Raw genomic sequence first — 22,368 nt, forward strand, 5'->3', positions numbered from 1 at the left:
GAACCCATTCTTTGCTTACAAAACAAGCTGTAATTTAGGATATAAACATGGAACTGTCAGGAAGTGTAGTGGGTTGCTCTCTCTTGTCATTTGTGACATTAGGATTGTAAAGTCCCCAGTGGATTTCTCTGGGGGCACTGACATGGGTAAGCCTGCTGTGAGGGACCCAGAGCTATCTGAGCGAGGCCTGCTGTGCAGAGCCTTCAAAAGTCTCTATTTTTTGTTTCAATAACTCTTCATATTTGCTGAAGTAAATACTACCAATAAAAAACACACAGCTGTTGCCAGGGCTGACCTTCCTCTTCCAAGATCAACAGAGCCATTTTTGTTTCTCACATCTTTAATAATAGAGGACCCAAGAGCTGAAGGTGACTCTGTCATGCCTTTGGTGATGCAGAGGTGCATGTCTTACCCCAGCATCTCTGTGCCCATCAGACTGGATCTGTGCAGTGCCAACTCCATCTGCATTGTGAAGTTGACATTTATGCCATGAAAACAGATGCTTAAGGGTGGAGAGCTGCTCTTTGAGATAGCTCCTTCCTGTCACAACCCAGATCCAGACAACCACCAAATCCAGCCAGGAGGAATGATGTTTAGAGGCAAGCATAGCCCTGCTCAGCTGTGAAGGCTGCAGAGACACGTAACTGCTACCTTCTCACCTAACTGAGAATATGCATGTCCTACTGAGCTCTGAGAAAGGAGTGGGGAGGCAGAGTCCCCACAGCCTGCCCATCACATCCACTCCTGATGCAAGAGATACTCTCAGTGCTCCACGGATGGAGTGAGCGGGCAGAAGAGGGGAAAAAAAATTAAATGGAGGAATATGTAAATATAAAAGACTAATGGCTGCCCTCTTTAGCCTACCTTGATGCTGGTAGCAGAAAAACCTGTATGCTTTTATACACAGTAGCTCCTAGATGGTTCAGCAAAAACCACAGCGGAATAATTTAAAGCAAATAGTTTGAAATACTATGAATTTGGTAGAGAAACAGCTAGAGTGCAGTACAACAACACAGGAACAGCACTGCCAGCTTAACTGAAAAGGCACTTTCACTAGTTTCTTGAAAAATATACACGGGCTGAAATTTCCCAAATTCATTCCCAGTGAATAAGCAAAGAAGATTGTATGTAGTTTGCTACAGGCTTAATAATTTTGCCCATGCTTCTTTGAGCTGAAATTGAAAAAGAGCACTTGAAAAAGGTAATTTGCAAATTTGTGTGCACTGAATGCTCAGATTTAAAATACCATACTTGAAACATAAAATTATACCCTTTTTTTCCTAATGTGTATTCCAGTATGACTCAGCAACAACAGAGTACACTGCATTTATCTATATTTTAGCAAAGTGCAAAGGGGTAGAAGTCCTGATAGCCCTTTCTTCATTGTGTTCAGCTTTCAGGCAGAGTAGTATTACCAGCAACGATGGGCAAAGTGCAACCCAATGCCATTATGAGCCACAGGGTTCAATAGTGTTGTCCGTGTCTGACACACTCTATATTAGACACCTTCCTCACCCTGCCGAGCAGGGAGCAGCAATATTCAGCTCTATGCAAGCTAGCTTCAACTTTGAGCCTTCCTCATATTAACTCCTTCTTTCCCAGGGAAACAGTACAGGTCACAGATTTGTTGTTCTTCTCGCTGTTGAGACCGACGAAATTTGCCTTTAAAACTATGGATAAGAGAGGACTTCCTTTTGTTCTATAGGGGGAATGAGTGCTGCAAATGTGGGGACAGCATTCATATGTACAGACAAAGGGGTGGTAGGACAGGTCATGAAAACGGTACACAATTTGTTGAAAACTTTAATTAATTTTTTTTTCGTCATTTAGTTCAAGCCCTCATATCCAAAGATAAGAGAGGAAATTGCTTTTTTTTTCTGCCCTACTTTCTATCTACTTTAAGGTTTTACTAAGACACTAATTCATAACAGGGATACAGCTTGCACTTTATTACAACTATCAATACATAGACTGGCTTTGGTAACAGACAACGCAATCTGCTAGGAACAGCATGGTGAATTCATACCTGCAAAATCAGCAAGAAAAGAAAGTAGGCATTGGCTATTCGCTGAAACTGTTCAAACAGGTTGAGAGGCAGGAAAGTGAAGAAGTTGTATTTCGATGTTTTGATTGAATTGTTCTGTAGAGAAAAAAGGAAAATAAATAGGATTGGTAAAACAGGAAACAAAATAACTGCACAACCCATTTCAACTGTGTTTTTACTTGCTTATATTTAGCAATAGCATTGTTTCCAACAGCAGCTCAAAAACCATTTCCTTTTCCCCCACACAATCATGCTGATCCTAGATAAACAGACAGAATTCCACTTGGAATTGGGGAAAACATGATGCTCAGTTTATGCCAGTGCAACTGCAGGTAAATACAGGTACATGCAGTTGCTCACAGAGATGAATCTTGCCTTTATTAATAGTCTTCCTACTTACATGTTGCACAAATAGAAAAACTGTAACCAGAACACAAAAATTTTGCTAGTAGCGTCTGCAAAGCAGTGTTAGAAACCACACTGATGTCAATTATCTATAACTCGTCCAAGATTTTGAAGCACCATTTGGCTGGACAACCCCACAGGACCTATGAGTCCTCCCAGGAGCAGAACACAACATTATTATTTTCAGCTGATTCAGCAGCCTCTCAACTCAGCAACTTGAAGAGATGGCTGGTTTCTATTCCACAAAGATCGCTTGAATGTGGTGTTTTGCAAACAGCCACTAATACAAGAACTCACCATTTCAGTGAGTTGCAGTTTTGTTCCCTATTTCCACTTTCCTTTTCTAATTGCAGATGGCCCCTCTGTCCACAAACAGTGTCTGCTCCCCTATCTGCCTTCTTCAAACCAGAGAAAGACCCAAGCTCAAGATTACAGGACTGGGTGTTTTCTTCTCCAAAGTTCAGAGCACTCTGGTCCAATTCTTGCCATCTGACAGATTCAATCTATTTTACTAAGCCCAGCAGCTTGGGCTGTCCCTACAGTTTTTAAGTGTGCTAGCCTTTCTTCTCATATAGAGTTTATCAAGCACTCATCCAGGTTTAGTCCTGGAAGCCTGTATGCCATCTGTTGCCAGCACATCTAAAATTTGCCCCTTAGAAGCTCTTCAGAAGATGTCTGTTAACCCCCTCCCAGGGAACCCAGGGTGTGAGAGCACAAGGAGGCAGATATTACACAATGAACCTTCATTCAGTAACAGATTTGCTGGTTCAACAGAAGAGAAAATGGTGACTGTAGTATTGTAATAACCTTTAGATATTGCTAAGCTGGTGGGAGAACAGAAGCTACTAAGTATGAATCACAGACCACTTCTAATCCACGCATTAATCCAGGATCTTGACATTTAAACTGACACACATCAACATGTTTCCATCATTAAATCAATTATTTAAGATTACTACTGTAAGGTGTGTATGGGGGAAGCTCTTCCATTTTAGGCAGTTACTGGATTTCGCTATGTCCAGACACAAAGTACAGCAACATTCTTCAGCATTAACTTCATGTTTTATGCCTTGTACAAGCCAATGAATAAGTCTCTAAAAGGGCAGAGATGGAAACACCCTTCATAGAAGAGCAAGCCAAATCTTCCCTCTGATCACACTCCAGCAAGAAAAGATGTTTATCACTGATCATCATATAAACAATATTGCCTGTCTCCTGGCATCATGTAGCCATCTCCGGGTGTGGTTAACTCTGCCTGTGATCTAAATGTCATGACACATAGCTAAATTTGGTTTACTTCAAAACTCTTCACCAGGCTCCCCAGACACTGCTAAAACAGAAACAATGGAAGTGCAGCATCCTCTTCAAACCCAACATAGACAGAATTAAATTGCTTGACAAGACTGTGTCCATCAGACACACAGTTTGGCAGACTTTTTAATAAAAACTGGATCTAAAATGCTCCCTGCCTACTAATCTGAAGAAAAATATCATGGCCACTTACATTAGAGAAGGCAGTAGCTGCAGGACAAAGTAAGTACAGGGGACATGACCTTTGTGCGTCAACAGAATTCAAAGGGTCACATACAACATGGGAAAAACTACTCAGTAAACACTCACATAAAGTTTACAGATCTTTGCCTGCAAAAATCTCAGAGGGGGATAAGAAAAGAATGGGAGTGGTTTATTTCAATTCCTGCCTTCTATTTCTGTCCATTAATTACGTCAGGAAAACCACTGAATGAACCAGAGCCATTCATTTTGTTTCCTATTGCCATTAGGCACGGTAAGAACCCCAGACATAACAGCCTCCAAATGCTTAACTGCAGGAATCTGGACATCCAATATTTTCCCCATAGTTGTACAGGATTGTGATATTGTTTGACATGCACTGCCTTTTGGGACACTAGGACACTACAGACCACAGGGTAACAGCAGAGTATTATAGTGGATCTTCTCGTTATTCTAGAATCTATAATTAAAACTAAGCGCTAGACAAAAAGAATTCCTCATAATCACCATGAAGATTTCTAATTCAACAAGTAACTTGTTCGTGGCCCTCAGGGGCTAAAGGAATATCAATATTAGATGATAAAAACAAACTAGGGAAAACATCAGCCTTTCTAGTTCAAAGCTCTGCGTTCCCACATCACAGATACAGTTGAAGCTCTGTGTAAGATACCATTTATGTTTTCATGCAATACTCCAGGGCTGTGTGCTTTGACAGCTTGGGCTCTTGGTTGACTACACGGAAATCTCAGTTGGCCTCTGCTTTTGATCTTACCCTACTCCATGGTGCTTAACACCACCGCTCCCTGTCACTCCTTTAGAGCTGAACCAGAGCTGGACTCTGGGGTGGGAGGGGAACCTGCAGCACCGCAGTGTGTTAAACAGTCCATACGCAGACATCATTTTGTAAGCAATGCCTCTAAAGCGTCATCTGCCTTACCTCCCCCATGCTCTGCCTTCAGTGAGGGAGACTCCCATATGGGCGAAGGGATGGAGACGAAACATCTCTGAAGCAGCATTTAAGTATTGAGAGACCTTACTGGAACTTCTGGCTCTCCTATAGATTTATGAAAATCATACATTTAAGAAAAGGAGCTCTATGGGCCAAGCACTAAATGGGAGCTTTACACTCACTGCCAGATCTGCTCAAGACTTCTGGTTGACCGTGGGCAGCTCCCGCACGCACCTGTGTCCTAAATTAATAGGCTCAGGCGTGGTTACCCACCATCAGCCTCAAGCTCTCCAGATGCGAAGCTTGACACAAGAGCAACATTGTCTGTGGGTGAGAGATTATTCTCATCTGCTCTTTTCAGGGGCTAGATTCACACCTCCTGGAGGTGTGACTCCACCGAAATGCTGTCCCTAAGAATAGTGCTCATCGCGCCACAGTTACACAAGTCCAGATCTGGCAGATGAGCTGTTACTTTGGGGGTGTTGTCAGAAGCCCGTCTGTGACGTCCGACCGCAGGCAAACGCTCAGCAGATGGCTCCTACCTTTGTTCACTGAGCAAACAATTCATCTCCTCACCATAAAAGTCACTGGAAATAAGAGACACTGCTGCTTTCATAGCTAGATTACAGGGGCTAAAGGGCGATACCTAGAAAAGGCAGGGTATGGCAGCGTATTGATCATTTGAATTTATACCCCTGGCTTGGGGACATATTAATTTCTAGCAGCTGGACAACCTGGCCCAAAGCAAATTTTGGCAAAACACTGGCAATCCCACAGGGAGGTGTTGTGCCACGACACCTGGCAATTTCTCTGGTACCTGTGTAGCACAAGGTACAGACCAATGAAGCAGCTGAGAAGTAGAAACAGCTTTCCCAGGTGCTTTGATAAAGCGTGGCAAGGAGGCAGCGGGAGAGCAATTCAGTGGCACTTTGTCTAACTGCAGCAGTGCAGTGCGAAGGCATGCAGATGCCATATGCAGAAATGTGACCATAGGGTTGTGAATGTGCTCAAGGACATATTTAATAAACTCATGTAACATGGCATGTGGTGCCACAGAGGCTTTGTTTTCATGGTGAGTACAGAATAATCGGACCAGATCAGTTTTAAGCCTACCAAGTTCACTGCCTTATTCCTGGTGGTGGGGAGCAGCCCCAACTCAGCAGAAGACAGAGAAAGGCCAACAGGATGCTGAGGGAGTGCATCTGGTCCCTGTAAAGATCTTATCCTGACCCCCAAAAGTAAAAGACTGGCCAAACACCAGAAACAAAAAGATCTATATCAAACGCACAATCCTTTTCAGGTTTTTCATTTTTCCTTTTTCTTTTTCTTTTTTTTTTATTTTTTATTTCTTCTTTTCTTTTTAGCAGCTTTGGAATTTCTTACAAATGTAACCTCTTGACCCCCTCTTGGCAGCAATAATGAAGTGAATTTCAGGATCCCGTTCCAGTTTGGGTAGTTCAGGAAAATCTCTAGGAAAAAGTGGTCACCGGTTGTGTTATCCTATGCTGTAACTTCTGCCTGGTGTCATCCCATTACAGAGCAGTTAATCATCGCTGTGGTGAGTGTCCTCATCATGGTGGTGCAGAGGTGGACACGGAGGCAGATGGAGGTGGCATGGCTTGATGACCTCACAGCGTTGCTCACAGACAGGATCTAAATGTCTTGTCTCTTAGTCCTCTCCTTCGACTACACTGCCTTCTCCTCCCACTCAGCTTTGTACCTGAAGTTGCTGCCAAGCAGGGAGGAGAAGTGAAGGGGAGGGCAGAGCTCTGCCCAGTGGTGCACAGGAGGCAAACTCCAAACCACCATACCCTGTTCATTGAGGTCTCACATGACCAGACTCCCAACCAGTTTTGTCTCCATGAGGTTTAAGCTAAGATGAAGAGTGAAGGACTTGGTCTCAAAGAGTCTATGGACTTCAGTGCGGCTCACGTCTGGCACAGTTCAACCTTTCTGTGCTTGTAAGGGCCTTAAGGGCCTTGACTTCACCTGGCATCTACATCCACAACACCTGTCCAGGGCTCAGGACCCCACCTTAGCCCTCATCTTTGCCTGAGCTATGCTGTAGGAGTGCCAGTCTCCAGCCTGACATCTGTTCTATTTTCCCTGATGAATTACCCAGCTCTGCTTCCTGGACGGACTTTGGACCTATGGTGTAGCCTTGTCTTCCGCCCTGTCTCTTGCTGCTCCTGGCTGGGCTCCCTAGACAGACTCTGGACCTGGTTCATCACCTCACCTTCTCTGGGATGGTCAGGATGAGCCCCATTATTAGCATCCTGCTCTGTCCCCTCCAAACAGATGCTGCAGGACTGCACCCTGGTCAGTGAGGGCATTGCCTCTGCTGGGGTCACCCTCAACTCCTAGTCTGTCCCCTCTCATAGGGCAGCCCTGCTGTGGCTGCTCCCTGACAGTACCTCACCTGGTCTTTGGATTAATCCAGCTAACACCTTCATATTCCAAATGCAGAAGGAGCAGTGCAGGTTGTTGCTGTAGCTATTTCTTCAGGGGCTACTCAAACCACTTTTTACATGATCAGACAACACTCCATTCAACCTTGAATGTGATGAACACTGAGAAACATTTGCAGGTTGGGGCATCCTGACCACAGTTACAAGGTCCTTGAGAATAACCCACCAGGAATACTTCTCAGCTCAAAGCACGCAAGCAGAGGAAGTGGAGCAGAGTCTGATCCCACTATCAGAGTTCCTTGGTCTTTAATTAAATTTCAAACAGATAATCCAGCTGCGGATCCAGCCCAGGGCAATGTGTACTGGCCATAAAAATGTTATATACATCCCTCCTGTTTCACTAGAGAATTCATCAGGTGACCAGGGAGAACAAAAGCAGAGTCCAAGCAGCCCCCTCGCTGCTGGTCCTGCAGAAAGGATGCTGGTTTGACCCTAGATCCTGATCCAAGATGAAATTTGTCATTGACTCATGGGCCCTGCATTTCCTCTCCTATTGTCTGAAAGCCAATTTCAAAGTTGTTTTCGCAGCCCTTTGTGACGTCCAGTGCAGCTGTGCTAAATTCCAACGTGAAAGTGAAGAAATAAAAGGGAATTGGGATCAGACTAAACACTGAAAGCCTTCAGAAGAGATTTTCTTCTCTAGAGTGTTGATAGACAGAGAGCCCATCGTGGTGGACACACATGGGGCAGTCCCCTCTGCTTCTGTGCTGGGGACAGTCCAGGCAGGCAGGTGACAGTGCAGCCAGACTGAATTGCCTCGGATAAGAACCTCAGTTAAAGCCCCTAAATCTTGCTGGACCACATCTGGCACCTGGCTTTTCACTTTATTTCAGTCTTTACACAGGCATGTCTCTTACTGAACTCAGGAAGGATCTTCCTGTCTGCAGTGTGGATAAACATGGAATTAGGACCTGACTTTTAATTTTTACTGACCTACACTGAGTCCATTTTTGTGCTGCACTGTGCCGTTGCATGCCACTCATTCACACTTGGTTTCTGAGTCATTCCTAACTAATTTTGTGAGCTGGTGGGTAGTACATACCTTCACACTCAGCCCTTCCAGTTAACTGCACAGCACTTTGTTTTGAAGTTTGTCTTATTTTTCTAAGCTACTGCATTCTTGCATGCAGGATAAGGCCAAGGATGTCTGGGGTTGCAGCACTCTGAAAGCTTTAGTTTCAGCTTCAGTCTTCACATTAATTCCAAATAAATCCTGACCTACCAAGGTCACTGACACTGCGTAAAGCTGCTGCCCTTAACCACAGACACTTCCTATTATTTAATCACAGCAAAACCCATCAGAAGACACGTAAGAGGCTTCTTCAGGTAAGAGACACTTCCCTTGTCTGCCTGTCAGTCTGTACAGCCTCTGTTCACACAGATGACGGGGACCACCTCAATCTTCCAGCCCACTGTGTGGACACATCTCATCTGCCCATGGGGTGTATTCAGTTCTTCCTCTGAAGCTGTCTCTCGGCCTCACTGTGAAGCCTTTGTGCTAAGGGGATTTCGACTACATGAAGCTCCTATCCGCCTCTTAGCCTCATGCTACCCTATCAGTCCAGCTTCTCTCACTGTCCAACCCTCCTGCCCAGCCAGTGCTCAGCTAAAGAGGTTCTGTGGCTGGGGCAGAGTGGCAGGAACACACTGCAGCTTGGCCTCTCGCTTATTTTCTGATGAGCTCTGGGAGAGAATTTGCCCTGCAAAGTCTCCTGCAAGTCCAAGTGTGAGGGATCTGGACGTGCCCTTGCACGTACTGGCAGATGCAGCTTTCCACAGTGCAGCTTCAGGTTCCAGCAAAGCTGGTTTGAGCATATTCGTGAGTCTTGCTTCATACCAGGAAGGCCAGCTTTCAGCAGCTGCCAGAGCTGATGTCAGACTCCATACACATTAGAGTTTTCAAGACTTTCTCAGTTCCTCTCTTCTCCCTTCACAGATACCCTGTAGACTTTGCACCGGGAAGAAACGATAACCACCAACTATTCATGGACAACACACCCACCTCTGATTGTACTTTCCACTTCCCTGTTCTCAGTGATACTAAACGAGGACAAAGCATCTCTGTACCTTTTATCTATGCCTACATAATAAAAACTTTTTTGTTAATGAAAGGCCCGAACTTTCATACCAGCTGCAACATACAGCCTGGCCAGAGCATTAAGGCAATGCAGTATGTCTCTGTTGGCATTTCCCTTTCTTTTCCTTATTGGCCTTTCTCAGCAACTGCCTCACCCTAAAGAAACATTTACCGCCTCACCTAGCTTTGTTACAAGAACCTGTTCTATAGGTTTTATCACTAGCAGGGGCTTAAGTTACCAACTAAAGTAACTCCACTCCTGTGGCCTTCACTGTCTAAAATACTTTCTAAACTTTATTATACTGCTGTGTTTCCTTCCAGTTTCTGCCCGGTGTCCCTTTTATTAGGTCAGAATAGCTATTGGTGCAACATTCCTTGTGTCTGGAGAGAAGGCAAGGCTACTGTGCAGGAGGGCAAGGACTAATGGGTCTTGCTGTGGGTCCAAGAGTTGGAGGACAGCTGTTCTCCTCCTGTCTCTATAAAGAAGACTCAAATCACCATGCGGCCACCCACGTATGCAAATTCTCATGTCCCAAAGACCTGAGCACCTCAATGAAGCACAGACAGCCCAAACACTTCCATTGTTTTCTTGTACACAGGTGAAATTAAATAAAAGAGAGTGGGAAAGACATATTGAGGGTGGATTGTGGCTGCAGAAGACAGAAATTACTCCATCCAGAAAATATCAGCATGCTGAAAGACAACTGAGACCAATAGCTGCTGTGCCTGAGGAGCCCAGGGCAGGCTCCAACGTGCAGTCTTGGTCCCCCTGGATCACATCCCAGTGCTCAGCAGTGCAGGTTCACCGTGTTCAGACAAATCTAAACGTGAAGAAAAGGCCTGCCTTTGACCCTCACAGTGGACTACAGGACTCAAAGAGCTAACTTTCAGAAGCATCATGCATATGTTGATGGGAGAGTACCAGGAGACTATCTCCCTTTTCCACATCTCCAGATGCACCCAGCAATCTATAGCATGGGATCTGAGATAACTTATCATCAAGGTTAGTCCTTTTCACACACCATGGTAATGTGGGCTTAATAAATTGAACTTTTGCATATTGGAAATAAGCAGCTCTGTACAGTTAGGGCAGTGCTTGCATCACCATTTAAAGTCTTTTAGTACTCTACTGGCAGGTTCTGTGCAAATCAGTGCTTTCCCAGGCTCAAATCACCAGACTTGATAAGGCATTTGTGCTGCATGGCCCTTTACATATATTAAATACAAAACATTTCATATTCAGGACACATGCAGCAGCTCTGTACACAGGAAGTCTCTAACCAGTGTTGGTTAGTTCATGGATGAAAGGTGACCACTGAAAACCACCCAGTTCATGTTCCCAACAGCTACATTAAGATCTTTAGTCAAAGTTGTTGGCAAGTCAGACTTTCTGTCTCACAAGAAATTACAGTGTTCTGAAATGTTTTTTCAGTTCTTGCTGAGAAAATACTTGTGATGTCCCTAAACCAAAACACAATTTGAAGGATCTCCTGAGTAAAACTGAAGGATGAATTTCACCACTGGAATTCAGATATGCAGAGGACAAAAACTCACAAAATTTGTTTCACTATCAGTTGGCAGCTGCAAACGCTTTGAAAGAATGCAGCTTCAGGATCCTCTCAAGGAGGAGATGACCCTGCAGCCAGGCAGTACAGGTTTAGCAACTGAGTTATCCCTCCTCTGCACACAGTGTCAGCAAATGGTCCACAAGTGTTGGAAATCAAGTTGCCAAAGGGGCTGCCTGGCACTGTAGCCTGGCAGACCTGGGTCACAGCCAGCCTGTGTCATGATGCTTCCTGGAATCACAGATTTCATGGCACAATGTGAACCTAAGTAGGCTGTTAAGGAGATGGAAATAAAGTTGTCAGGAAGCCAAAAAGGCCTGATTCAAAACCTTCCTGCCAGAGAGGATTCCACTGCAAGAGCTGAGGAACTGACACATTTCCCTTCCTGCTTTACTTTAAATGGAGACACATTTCCAGCTGAAAACTCCCCCCAGGTTCTGTTATTGAAAGGCCTTGGAGCCTGATCCTGCAAACGCTTTGACTCATTTTCTGGAAGTGTGTAAAGTCACTGCGTTATGCTCTTCCAGCATTATCTCTCCTTAAACTGCCCATCTGCAGGGTTGAGTTCAAAGGCAGAGCTCCCTATGGTTGACTCAGTAATGAACCATCTCTGATGGTTCATCTGGCACATGTGTGCCTTGTTTGCAAAGTCACAGCTAGTGTGCAGTCATGTCACCCCCTCGAAACAACATGTAAGACGTGAAGCAGATGCAGCTACGTCTGTGACTACATCTGCATGAAACAACACATGCTGGTTACTTACAGCATATTCAAACTGCAGATTAAAATCCCGGTTGTTTGCTTGAAGTTGTCTTTCTTCCTCTGTAAAGAAAAGGAAACACATCAAGACATGTTTGAAGGTAAGCAGAGTCAATACAGATATGAATGCAACATCAGAAAACAGAAGCAGAACTGCTAGAAGGTACTGTCACCAGGGATCTGTGCTCCAGGCTAACCATCCCATGTCAGAGGACTGAAGAGGCTCCTGACACTGACAGAGCAGCACTGACCACGGACTGGTACCATAGCACGCTAAGCCCATAATCCAAGTCTCCTCTACCCACAACCCACTGCAATGCCAGCACTGGTTTTACATTTGGTAACCATGGGTAACCATTTAACTAGTGGTGCTCACTATTCCTGACCTGCTCCTTCTCTTCCCCCTTTCCCCCTGAAGTCTCTGGAGTTGTTGCCTTCAACCTACTGTTAAGGCCCTTCTTCCAGTACAAGTACATGTCCTAGCATCATCCCACAGGTGCAACATCACAGTCATAGCTATAATGAAATATAAAAAATACTGGAAGGGACTTCAAAAGGTCACCAAATCTATCCTCTACCTCAAAACAGAGTCATGCCTGTCACTCCCAATACATGTCCTAGAAAGCTCCAGTGAAGGTTGTTCTTCCGACTACTTATTCCAGGACTGCAGTGTCCTTCTCCTGGGAGAGTTTTTTTCCCCATTATTTAATGTAAAGCTCGTTATTTCAATTAAAAAACATTGTATCTTCTCCTGGGATGGTCAAAGGTGCTCTTCTGCTCCACCTCAGTTCCTTGTGCTACTTGCCAAGGATGCAGAGTACAGACGAGTTCATTATGTATTGAAAGCTCTTATGCCTTACTGTAGTCTTCTCTTCCAGGTAAGAATCTCCACTTTCTTCAGTCTCTTCCCATGGGTCAATCTGTCAGAAGTAGCATCACTCCTGCTGCTCTCCAGTGGGCTTCCCAGCTTGTTCACCTCATTCTGGATGCGCAGAGGTCAACGTGGGCCATAGTTTGCAGCTAAGGCCTTACCAAAGCTGACCAGAGCACAAGGGACACTGTCTTGTAGACACAAATCTTGTAGACAATGCATATTTGACATGGGAATTCAATTAGAAGTAATTTAAAATAACATCCTTATGCACCACCAGCGCACAGCTGGTGGCGTTCCAGAATACGATCCATTTCGGCAGATCCTTCCTGGCCGTGCCAGTACCTCATCAGGTAATGCAATCTTTCATTTGTCCTTGCTGAACTGTATCCAATTTTTTTCAGACTATTCCTCCAACTAGTTAATTCTAATCCTATCTTTCAGTGTGATTGTAGCTCCTGACAGCATGGTGCCATTCGCAGATTTACTAAGTGTGGTCTTTATTCTGCTAGCCAAGATCTAGAAGAAAATATTGAATACCAGAATCGGGATACATCCCTGAGGAGTCTCTCAAGTTTCATAATCAGTCACTCATAACTACTATCAGCGTACTTTTTTTTCTGAAAAGTCTGGCACTCACTGTATGGTGATTTTATCTTGAGCACCTATCCCCAATTTACTTGTAAAAATCCCATAAACGACAGTCAAGATGACAGCTATCTAAGGTTTTTTCACTAGCCCTCTGGCTACCACTAATTCAGAATTAATTTTTGTTTGACGCAGTTTTTCAGGACTGCTGACTCTTAACCATCTCTTCACTCCCCCTGCTTCTAGTTACTTTGAAGTGGTTTGCTGGATCATTTTAACCTGTACCCAAGAAGTGAAACCAATATATCTATAATTGCTCAGCTTTTCTTTTTCGCCTGTTTCAAGACAGATGCTATGCTTGCTCTTTTACCAGTCTTCTGAGCTTTGCCTGTCTGTGCACCAGAGACTCTTAAAGGCAGCATTGCTCCACGCCATGCTCTACCTTACCCTGCCAACCCATTCCTCTCTATTCCAGCTGAAAACATCCCCTCTTCTCCTCTGTTTCTGGCAACTATTATGTTAGATGTCTAAAGAAGAAAAAAACCCAAACCAGACCAAAACACCCAGATTTCATAGCATTATTTGTTAGGCTTTTTTCACTGAATAGCAGACATAAATGGTCTTTGATCTCTCTCTTACTAGACGGGTTACAGAACCCCAGAGATCCCAAGTCTTACAGAACAACTTTTATTGCCCTTTATGTCCTTGATAGCTTTTTCTTGCTTTTAGCCTTTCCCATACAGTTTGTGCTGGATAAAACAAGCTGCTTTGCACATTCTAAATACATCCTTCCTCTCCCTGAAATGAATGAGGAGCTTGTGATTTTGGCATTCCACTCAGCTTTCTGAGCCCTTCCCTGGAAGATGGTAAGTTATTATACCTGTGCCCTTACTATCAATTATTTAAGGAAACAACAGCTCTGATTAATTCTCCCTCCACCCTAGACTTCCTTCCCATGAGATCTCAGTTACTAGTTCTTCATATTTACTGAAGATTTTCTTCTTGGAGTCCATTTCAAACACTTTGCTATTGTCACTTTTTCTTAAGTAGTATACTGTCATTTCATAATCACCCCATTTACACTCCCTCCTGCTTTCACAGGACCAGCCAGCTCCTCCCTGTTGGAAGGAATCAGTTCTGGAGCAGCCTCCTCTCTACATCCAAAAAATTACGCACCTCTGCACCAAGATGCTGTGCCAGCTGAACTGGTCGTGTTCCCCTACACTCCTCTCCAACTATGCCTCTGCATAGCTAGAATTCCTCATTTATCACCATGCACTGTCTCTCAGAAAACTATATATTTTTTTTTACTTTTTTTTTTTTTCCCCACAAAAGCCTGCCCTTCTTAGTTTGCTATGTCTGTATTCTTTACTCAGAGATCTGCGATTTGTTAATCTCTTTCTTCAGGCTGGATCTTAGAGCACACAGACATAGAAGGAAAATCTCTGTTACCCTTCCAGATTAAGCTTTTTTATCTATTAATATTCCAGCCTCATGAGTTATCCCAGCACATGTCTATTACACCTATTAAATGATGTGTTAAGACATCTAGTTCTTCCTGTTTATTCACTTTTGCATTAGCAAGCGTCTAAGATATTAGGTGCATTGAACTGCTATCCTTCCTCCTTTCCCTCCAATAACCCTATAAATAATACAGCGTGCTTAATTTTTAACCCTTTTTTCAGCTCACCTTTTTTTTTTTTGGTCTCTGTCTGTGGGCCGTTTTCATCAAGACCTCTAATTACTAATGTAAAGCTATGTTAGCACCTAAACGTGCTTTTCCCTTTCTTTGGGCACATCTATCTGTGTCAGGCATTTTTGAATCAGCTCCCATCTGGCCCAACTGGGTGATTCAGACCAACCACTGAGGCTTCATTCAAGACCCTCAAAGTGCTTAATCTTTCATGCTTTCCTCGGACACATTTTTTTCTCATCTTTCACAATGGGGAGAACAATGTACAGAGAGATCAGAGTAACTTGTCTGGTGCCCCAGAGGAAAACAGAATTGGAGCTCAAGAGGTCCAAGCTTGCTGGGCTTCAACTATTGTGTTATGTGCCCCTTCAGGGATTTTCCTGAGAGCAACCAGTATTATCAAAGCAGATGAAAGATAAAGCTGTTTGTTAAAAACAGAACTTCCCAACACTTGCACGTTTCCTCCCATACAATAAGTGCTACTCTTATTCCCTCCTCAGGGGCTCCGAGTCTAGCCCTGGAATAAATGCCACTGAAAAGATAAATGGTTTTAATGTAAATAAGAATAGATGACAAAACCTGAAAACCTACCGGGCTATAGAGGCATGCTCACAGAGCCCATGCTGGTCCTCGGCAGGGAACTGCTGGGCAGAGGCAGAGCTGTGTGCATGCACCACATGCTTACGTGGAGCAGCACAAACCAGCCAAAGACCTGCGGTGACCCTGAAGAGAAACACTGGACACTCACAGGGAACAACACTGTCTGTGCTGCTCATAGCCAGCAGGTCTGACCAGGTGCTTCACCAGAAAGAGCTACAGACATGCATGATGGATGGAGTGGCACAAAGACATCCAGAACTGCTAATCTGGGATGGAGCTTTTTAGGTATCCCCTTGCTAGCACACAAGGTATGTAGCACATGGCAGAGCCTCGGTGGCACATGGCAGCTTCTGAGAGGCTCTGAAGTCCTCAGTGACTTTCTGGTTTTCACAGTCAGGGCAGCCTTTGAGGGGACTGCACACAGAAACCGAAATCCAAGTGCTGCTGGCAGCAGCTGGACATGCTGTGATATCCTTTGCTCTTCCCAGGGCTTGCTGGAGGAGTAAGGAGATGTCCCCCTACCTCAGCCTGCCCCCAGGGTCTATCAGCCAGCGATGAGGCACTTGACACGTGCATTTGAATTCAAGGATCTCAAAAGATCCTGGAAAGAAATAATCACACGTGTATCTGCTCCAGTGAGGAAAAGAGCCTGGCTTCACACCATGGTGAGAGATGCACTCTCCAAGAGGAATGGCTTTTATGTGAGACACACAAATAGCTGCAAACAGCTTAGGGATGGCACAGAAACAGGAAGCAGTGGGATGTGAAACAGAACAGCAAATGAAATTCACTCAAGTCATCGCCCTCCTGTGCCTGCTCGTATGGTACCTAAGGGTAGGTTTTCTAGGACAACCCATTTCTGAAGGCCCCAGATAGCTATGAACCTGATTCAAATCGGAATGGAAAGTCTCTGGCTTGCCATAACCATCCATCCCTCTCAGAGGCAGAGTCCCTAAAGGCCAAAATACAAGGCTAATTTTTAGTGGCAAGATTTTAATTTTCCTTACTGGATAACGTCCAATACCTTTGGCTAAAGCAAGAACAACCACAAGAAATTCAAAAGCGTGCCTCATCCAACAACATCAGTAAGCAGAACTCACTTTCTGTCCCCTGGCTACACCAAACAAGAACCACCACAGACCACATGTATAGGGCAACACTGCCTCAGTGGTTTTATTTTTACCAGGAGAACACTGTGAGGTCCTACTGCTGTGCCTCCTAAACCAGCAGTTCTCATTCGTCACAGACCAGACAGCTCTTATTTGTTTCTGGAACTATTTGGACAGAAATGAAGCCTCTTGGATGATCACAATAAACAAAAAGTTAGAGAAAGTCAAGCATTACACCAGCTTCGCCTGGAAACACAGCACAGGGTATTTTGTCTGTAGATCCAAGCATGCATGTCTTATCATGCCCTGTTGATTCTGAAAGCATTGAGAAAAAAGGGAGGGGAGACCTGAAGGGCTATCAGATGAGAAGTTTTTAATTTTTTAAAACTTCTTTATATCTCTAAGCAACTCAAACTTTCTGCTTCTGCAAACTGCAGTCACAAATCACTGGAAGGAAGGAATGGGATTTGTGCTCCAAGTTATCATTTCACTGCCACTGAAAACTATTTTAAATTATTCATCAGTGGAAACTCAGCATACATAAATATGGCTTAGTGCCCAGTTCTTGGTCTAACCACTGAGACCAAGTCACTGGGAAAGTGGCTGTTTTCTCAGGCAGACAGATTTAGGAGCTAAAACACAGAATAACATCTGTATTTAATAAAATTAAACCCATGCCAAAAATCAGCTATAAATGTAACTGGCCAACCCACCAGACTTCTCCATTTAGGACTCCTGCATGGAAAAGTCCTGCAAAAGGTTAGCTTCAAGATCTGGTCAGACAGCCTGGAAATTTGTTTCTGCTTTGTACTAAGGAGCAAGTGCCAAGAGCAATGCTTTCAACGCGCTGTTGGAAAAATTTTGTAGGTATTAGGTCTTGTGGCTCCAAGAAAACAGGAGGTTAAGGGCTGGAGATTTTGCCAAGTCATATACAAACCAGGGCCTGATACCTCATGCATGAAACAAACACAGCCCAATTAGGGGAGTGCCAGTGTAACTAAGGCTGACAACAGAACAGAGACAAACTGTAAAAATAATGATCTCTACTCCACCCTTTAAACAAGTGACCTCAAGAGCACAAACGCTTCCCTGGACCAGCTACAAAGAGTGGCATCTGGGAGCTGGGGTCATCTCCCCAGCTTCCCTTGCAGAGTGGCTCTTAGCAGAGCTATTAACCTTACCAATAACAAGTTGTGAAAGCTGTAACACGGTTATTCTGATCCCAAGGGCACACATCTGACCTTCCTGAGACTGTAATTCAGGTGTCTCCTGCAACAGGGTATAAGCAGTCTCAGAAGACCTCTACCAGTCGCAGCACATTTTTTTTTCGAATCTCATGATGTGTCTCCTTCCGCCTCCTCCTGCCGTATCTCCCTCCTACTTTTGTTGACCCTACTTTTGGGCACCACATCATCACTGCATGACCCAGCTTTTGGTATCACCTCTCAGCAACGGCACAAATGCCACCTCACATCCAGCACCCAGGGATCACCTGTCTCTTCGGAGGCAGAGAAATCCTAGCCCTTATTTCGGGTCTGTGCTGGACTGTTACTCTGTGTGCACAAGTAGCTGAAACCCTCCATGGTGCATTGGTACCTCTATCCTCCCCCCCAAAAAAAGAGAATCACAGTGTCTCCTGAAAGGCAGCTCCATGGGAGATGGCAAGTCATTGTATACTGTATTAAGCAACTAAAATTGCTGCTCCTAGGGAGGTGATTATACAAACTAATAGCCAAAATCTCCTTTCACCTCAAAGCAATAATTGACCCTTTTTGCACCCATGACAGATGAAGGAACTATGCAACAAGTTTCTCAATTTGCAGGTGCTGTACCTGGGTAGACTCCCTACTGTTGGGTTAAAGAGAACAGGATTATTTTTTATAGCAGCAATATCAGAGAATTTCACATTCACAACACAGCAGTGCCTTGCTGGGATCAGAGCTGCACTGGGCGAACTCTACCCAAAACAAAAGCCAGGGATCTTTACCCTCAACTTTTAGTACAGATCTGAGGATACGTGGGTGAAGGGAAGAGCCATACGACAGGTTTGAGGCTCGCAGTGGTTAAATAGCTGCATTTCACAGCCAGTCTGGGACACACACAGACAAAAGCAAAACCTTCATCACCTGAGAGTCAACCTAAGGCCATAAGCTGCCTGGTGCCGGCCTGCTGGCTGCTCCACAGCACAAAACCGAAGCCCATCCCTGCCCTGAACCCCAGCCAGAGCCTGTCAGGGTGCAGCAAGCGTGGCTGGGGCAGGAGGAGTGGTGAGAACCCGGTGGGATGGAAACGGCGATGGGGAAGGTTGCAGCCAAGCCCTGCTTGGAGCAGGAACATGCCCAACTGCCTGGCAAACAAACATGTTTTTTATTATTGTCTCAAAGGAAGGGCTGTCCAGGGCTTTGTGTTACAGAACTGCACATTTCTGATGTGTAGATGCCCCCTCTTCTATGAAGCCTCTTTGGTTGCTGTGGTTGGAGAGGATTTATGCTGGCAATCAATCACATGTGTTTTCATCTCTGAAATGGAACAGCTTGTATTGAGTGTGAGGGATTCAATTTTTAAAAACCTGCGGCAAGACCATTCAGAGACACCACCATAAATGGGATTAGCCCTATTCCCTCCTGCCTGTTCCTCCATTATCAGATAAAGATATTCTTCAGTATGTCTTTTTGCCTCAAAAAAAAAAGAATCCTCCTTCTTCCTCAAGAAACTAAATGCAAGAAATACACTTTTGTGGTCATGGATTGTATCTTTGGTGCTGGTACTGAGCTCAGCCTCCTTCTAGACACTACATGGCAAATGGAATTTCCCACATAGGTAAAACATTTCAAATGTCCCTGGTATTAATGTTTGGGTTTTGTTTTTTTTTTTTTTTCCCTGGCAATATTAAAGAGAGCCCACTTAGGAGATGTGCTAAAATACTTCCATTTTCATACAACAGATGAAAGGTCTGAAATAAAAAATCTTGAGGGTAAACTGGAATTATTTCTGCTTCAGGTCCAGTAAATTTTTAATATGATGATAAAGTTCAATATTAGATCCTGCCATTTTCTAAAAGCAGTATTTGATATTATCACCGTAAGGAGAGAGGAAACAAGAAAAGAGAGCTCCAAAAGGATGCCTCAGATTGGCCAGGCATGTACAACACTCATGGTCAAACAGTACTCATGGGACACAGGCCTGGAAGAAGTGCTAGATAACCTTAAAACAGAAAATACTCCCTTTTAGGTTATTCTGGGAAGGGACAGAGGCTGCCTCATCTCTCTCTTTCCCTGTCTCCTTCAATAATACCCGTTCTGTTTTTTCTTTGCTTCCTCCTACCAGTGATGCCTCACCCACCTGCCTTGGCTCTGGGCAAGGGGCGAGGACTCACCATGTCTCAGAAACACCTTGCAACAGCTATTTCTCAAGAAGCATCTATAACTTTTCATGTTTGTTTTCAGTCCACTTCAGAATGAAAGTAGGTATATTTCAAATATATTAGTAATAGATATTGTCTCTTCTTCATTTTGGAAAACTTTAATTTAAAAAAATTTATTTTTCAAATTTGATTTAGAATTTTATATCACTTTGTATCCTGTTTTTTGTAAAAGTAGTTCAAATATTTTGACCAATATCAGCATGAGAAATAAAGCAGCTGAAATAGTAATTTGGTTTTATTTTAAAAACTAGTCTGACAGTGACTGGCTGGCACATATAATTTTCTTTACTAGAAAACTGTATCTCCTAGACACTCTGGTAATGCCACAGCTTGACACAATTGCACATGTTGTTATTAACAGTGATAGGAAGTGATGTAAAAATCAAAAATAAATATGGCTCTGAAACAAACTTTGAGAAGTTTTCTGTTCACAGTTTTTTCCCTCATGGGAAATTATGTAAAAATAAATACTTTTTTCATACTCAGTGTCTGTTGTGGTAAGACATTTCCTATCTGATCTGCATGGTAGTCCCAGAAGGCAGCCAAGCTATGTCTGTAGAGCCAGTCTTGGGCTGCCTTCTCCGTAGGGAGCTGGTACCCCTGCCAAGCTCTGCCCAGAGCCCAGCTACTCAGAACGCAGCTGCCCTGGAGAGCAGGCTGCCCCTAGCAGCAAGAACGAAAACCCCCTGGAGTTTTCTAAATGCTCTGGCTCAGTTTATATCCTTCCTCTTCCTCTCCCGGTGCCCCTAGGCTGGTCTTACGGAGACAAAGCTGCAGCAATGACTGCTTTTGCCATTGACTGGAAGCACACGCCCTGGGATAAGGTTATTGGTGTAGATGACTTTTCCCTGTTCCTTATTACTATTAGTTTCGTAGACAGTACTTCACCATCCCCATCCCTGAGGTACAAAGCACTAGTGTTGAGTTAAGCTGCCATGGGATCAAGCCAGTGAGATTTCACATTTATCAGCCATTACCAAGGCATGGTCTTTATTTCTTCCCACACACTCTGTGAACTGAAGGTCCCCCCATTCCTCTCTGTTTCATCAATGTTCATTGTAGCTTAAACCACAGTGTGTGAAAGATCTCAGGCATCTTTTCCACAGAATCACTACTGCTGTTTATCTAAGAGATATACTTCCCCACTCTGGCTTGAAGAGCTTCACTAATGTTCTACTTTTGCCTGCGTCTCAGCTCATGTAGAAACAGCCATGTCTTGCTGGAGAGAAACAGCAAAATACTACTGGTTCTCATGGGAGCAATTCTGATCCCAGTTTCAGCAGCTGATGCTGCAATAATCTATTGCCTCCCATGAAAGTCACACCAGAAGCACGACTTTTCAGTACGGTTAACAACTGTCATCCAGCTTTGGTTTTGGAATAGAAGCTTGGTCTTTCCAGGAGCAGTACTGTCCCTCCAAGATGAGTGCCTGGGATGTTCCTCACAGAAGAGCCTTGCCTGCTCTCAGGCAGCATAGTCCTACAGACTTCTCCAAATACAAAGGTTTATATACTGTTGGATTAAAATAGCACTTCAGCCCTGCCATTTACTTCAGTGAAATGTTTGCAAGGAGCAATCATAGTCCTTTCAGCTTTTGGCCCGAAAAGCGAAAGAATTAAAAATAAAAGAGGAGGAAAAAATGCTCTTTTAGCTTCCTGTTATGGAAGCTCCTCATTCCTTGATCACCCCAGCTTCCTTTATCCTTCTCTGAACTTTCTCCCATTTGAATTAATTGGTTTTGAAGTGGTGATCAAAAGCGCATAAAATGACTTTTCCCCATATAGTAGGGGGTTTATATCTAGGAAGATCTGAGTTTCTTCGACACTTGGTTGAAGGGGGAACTGAACACTTCTCTGCTAAAACTCAGTTACAAGGCCAGGCAAAATACAAAATTCTGCTAATATAGCAACATAATCTTTCTGATAGTCTGAACAGCTACTGTTTTACAAGTGGGAATGCCCTGAGTGGACAGCAGCTCACAGACAAGCCTGTGCTCCCTCGTCTCCAAAGCCAAGATGGAGGAAGAGACCTTGGACTGGCAGAGGTCCTTCCCTGGGAGCAATCACAACCTCCTCTCCTGGGACTATCGGAGCAGCAAACGGATGTCCCTGTCTTAACATCAGGGCTCACAGGCTGCCCTGTGTTAGGAAGGGGAAACAGCAGCACAATTGCAAAAATAAACCCTTGGGAAAAAGCTATTCAGTCTTCTGAGCTCAGAGAGGTTGGGAAAAAAATAATTTCACGTCAAAAAATGAGTGGAGCACTAATCTCTGCATTCATGAAATACAGGGAGGAACACCCTGG

The 22,368-nt window shown here is 44.2% G+C and overlaps 1 protein-coding gene across 2 annotated transcripts in view; it reads right to left on the reverse strand.

Annotated features, from left to right (window-relative positions):
* The window catches only part of LOC113489866 (phospholipid-transporting ATPase ID-like), a 73,684-nt gene that overhangs the window by 43,250 nt on the left and 8,066 nt on the right, over positions 1-22,368 (reverse strand). For both annotated transcript variants that reach the window (XM_026865903.1, XM_026865902.1), the window contains exons 3-4: positions 11,784-11,842; positions 2,027-2,140 (exon numbers count right to left, since the gene is read on the reverse strand). In XM_026865903.1, the coding sequence (XP_026721704.1) occupies positions 2,027-2,140; positions 11,784-11,842 (173 nt within the window). The remainder of the gene's footprint in view (positions 1-2,026; positions 2,141-11,783; positions 11,843-22,368) is intronic.

The sequence above is a fragment of the Athene cunicularia genome (genome assembly GCF_003259725.1).
Source record: "Athene cunicularia isolate RWA chromosome Z unlocalized genomic scaffold, athCun1 chrZ_part1, whole genome shotgun sequence".
In the NCBI taxonomy this organism is placed as follows: Eukaryota; Metazoa; Chordata; class Aves; order Strigiformes; family Strigidae; genus Athene; species Athene cunicularia.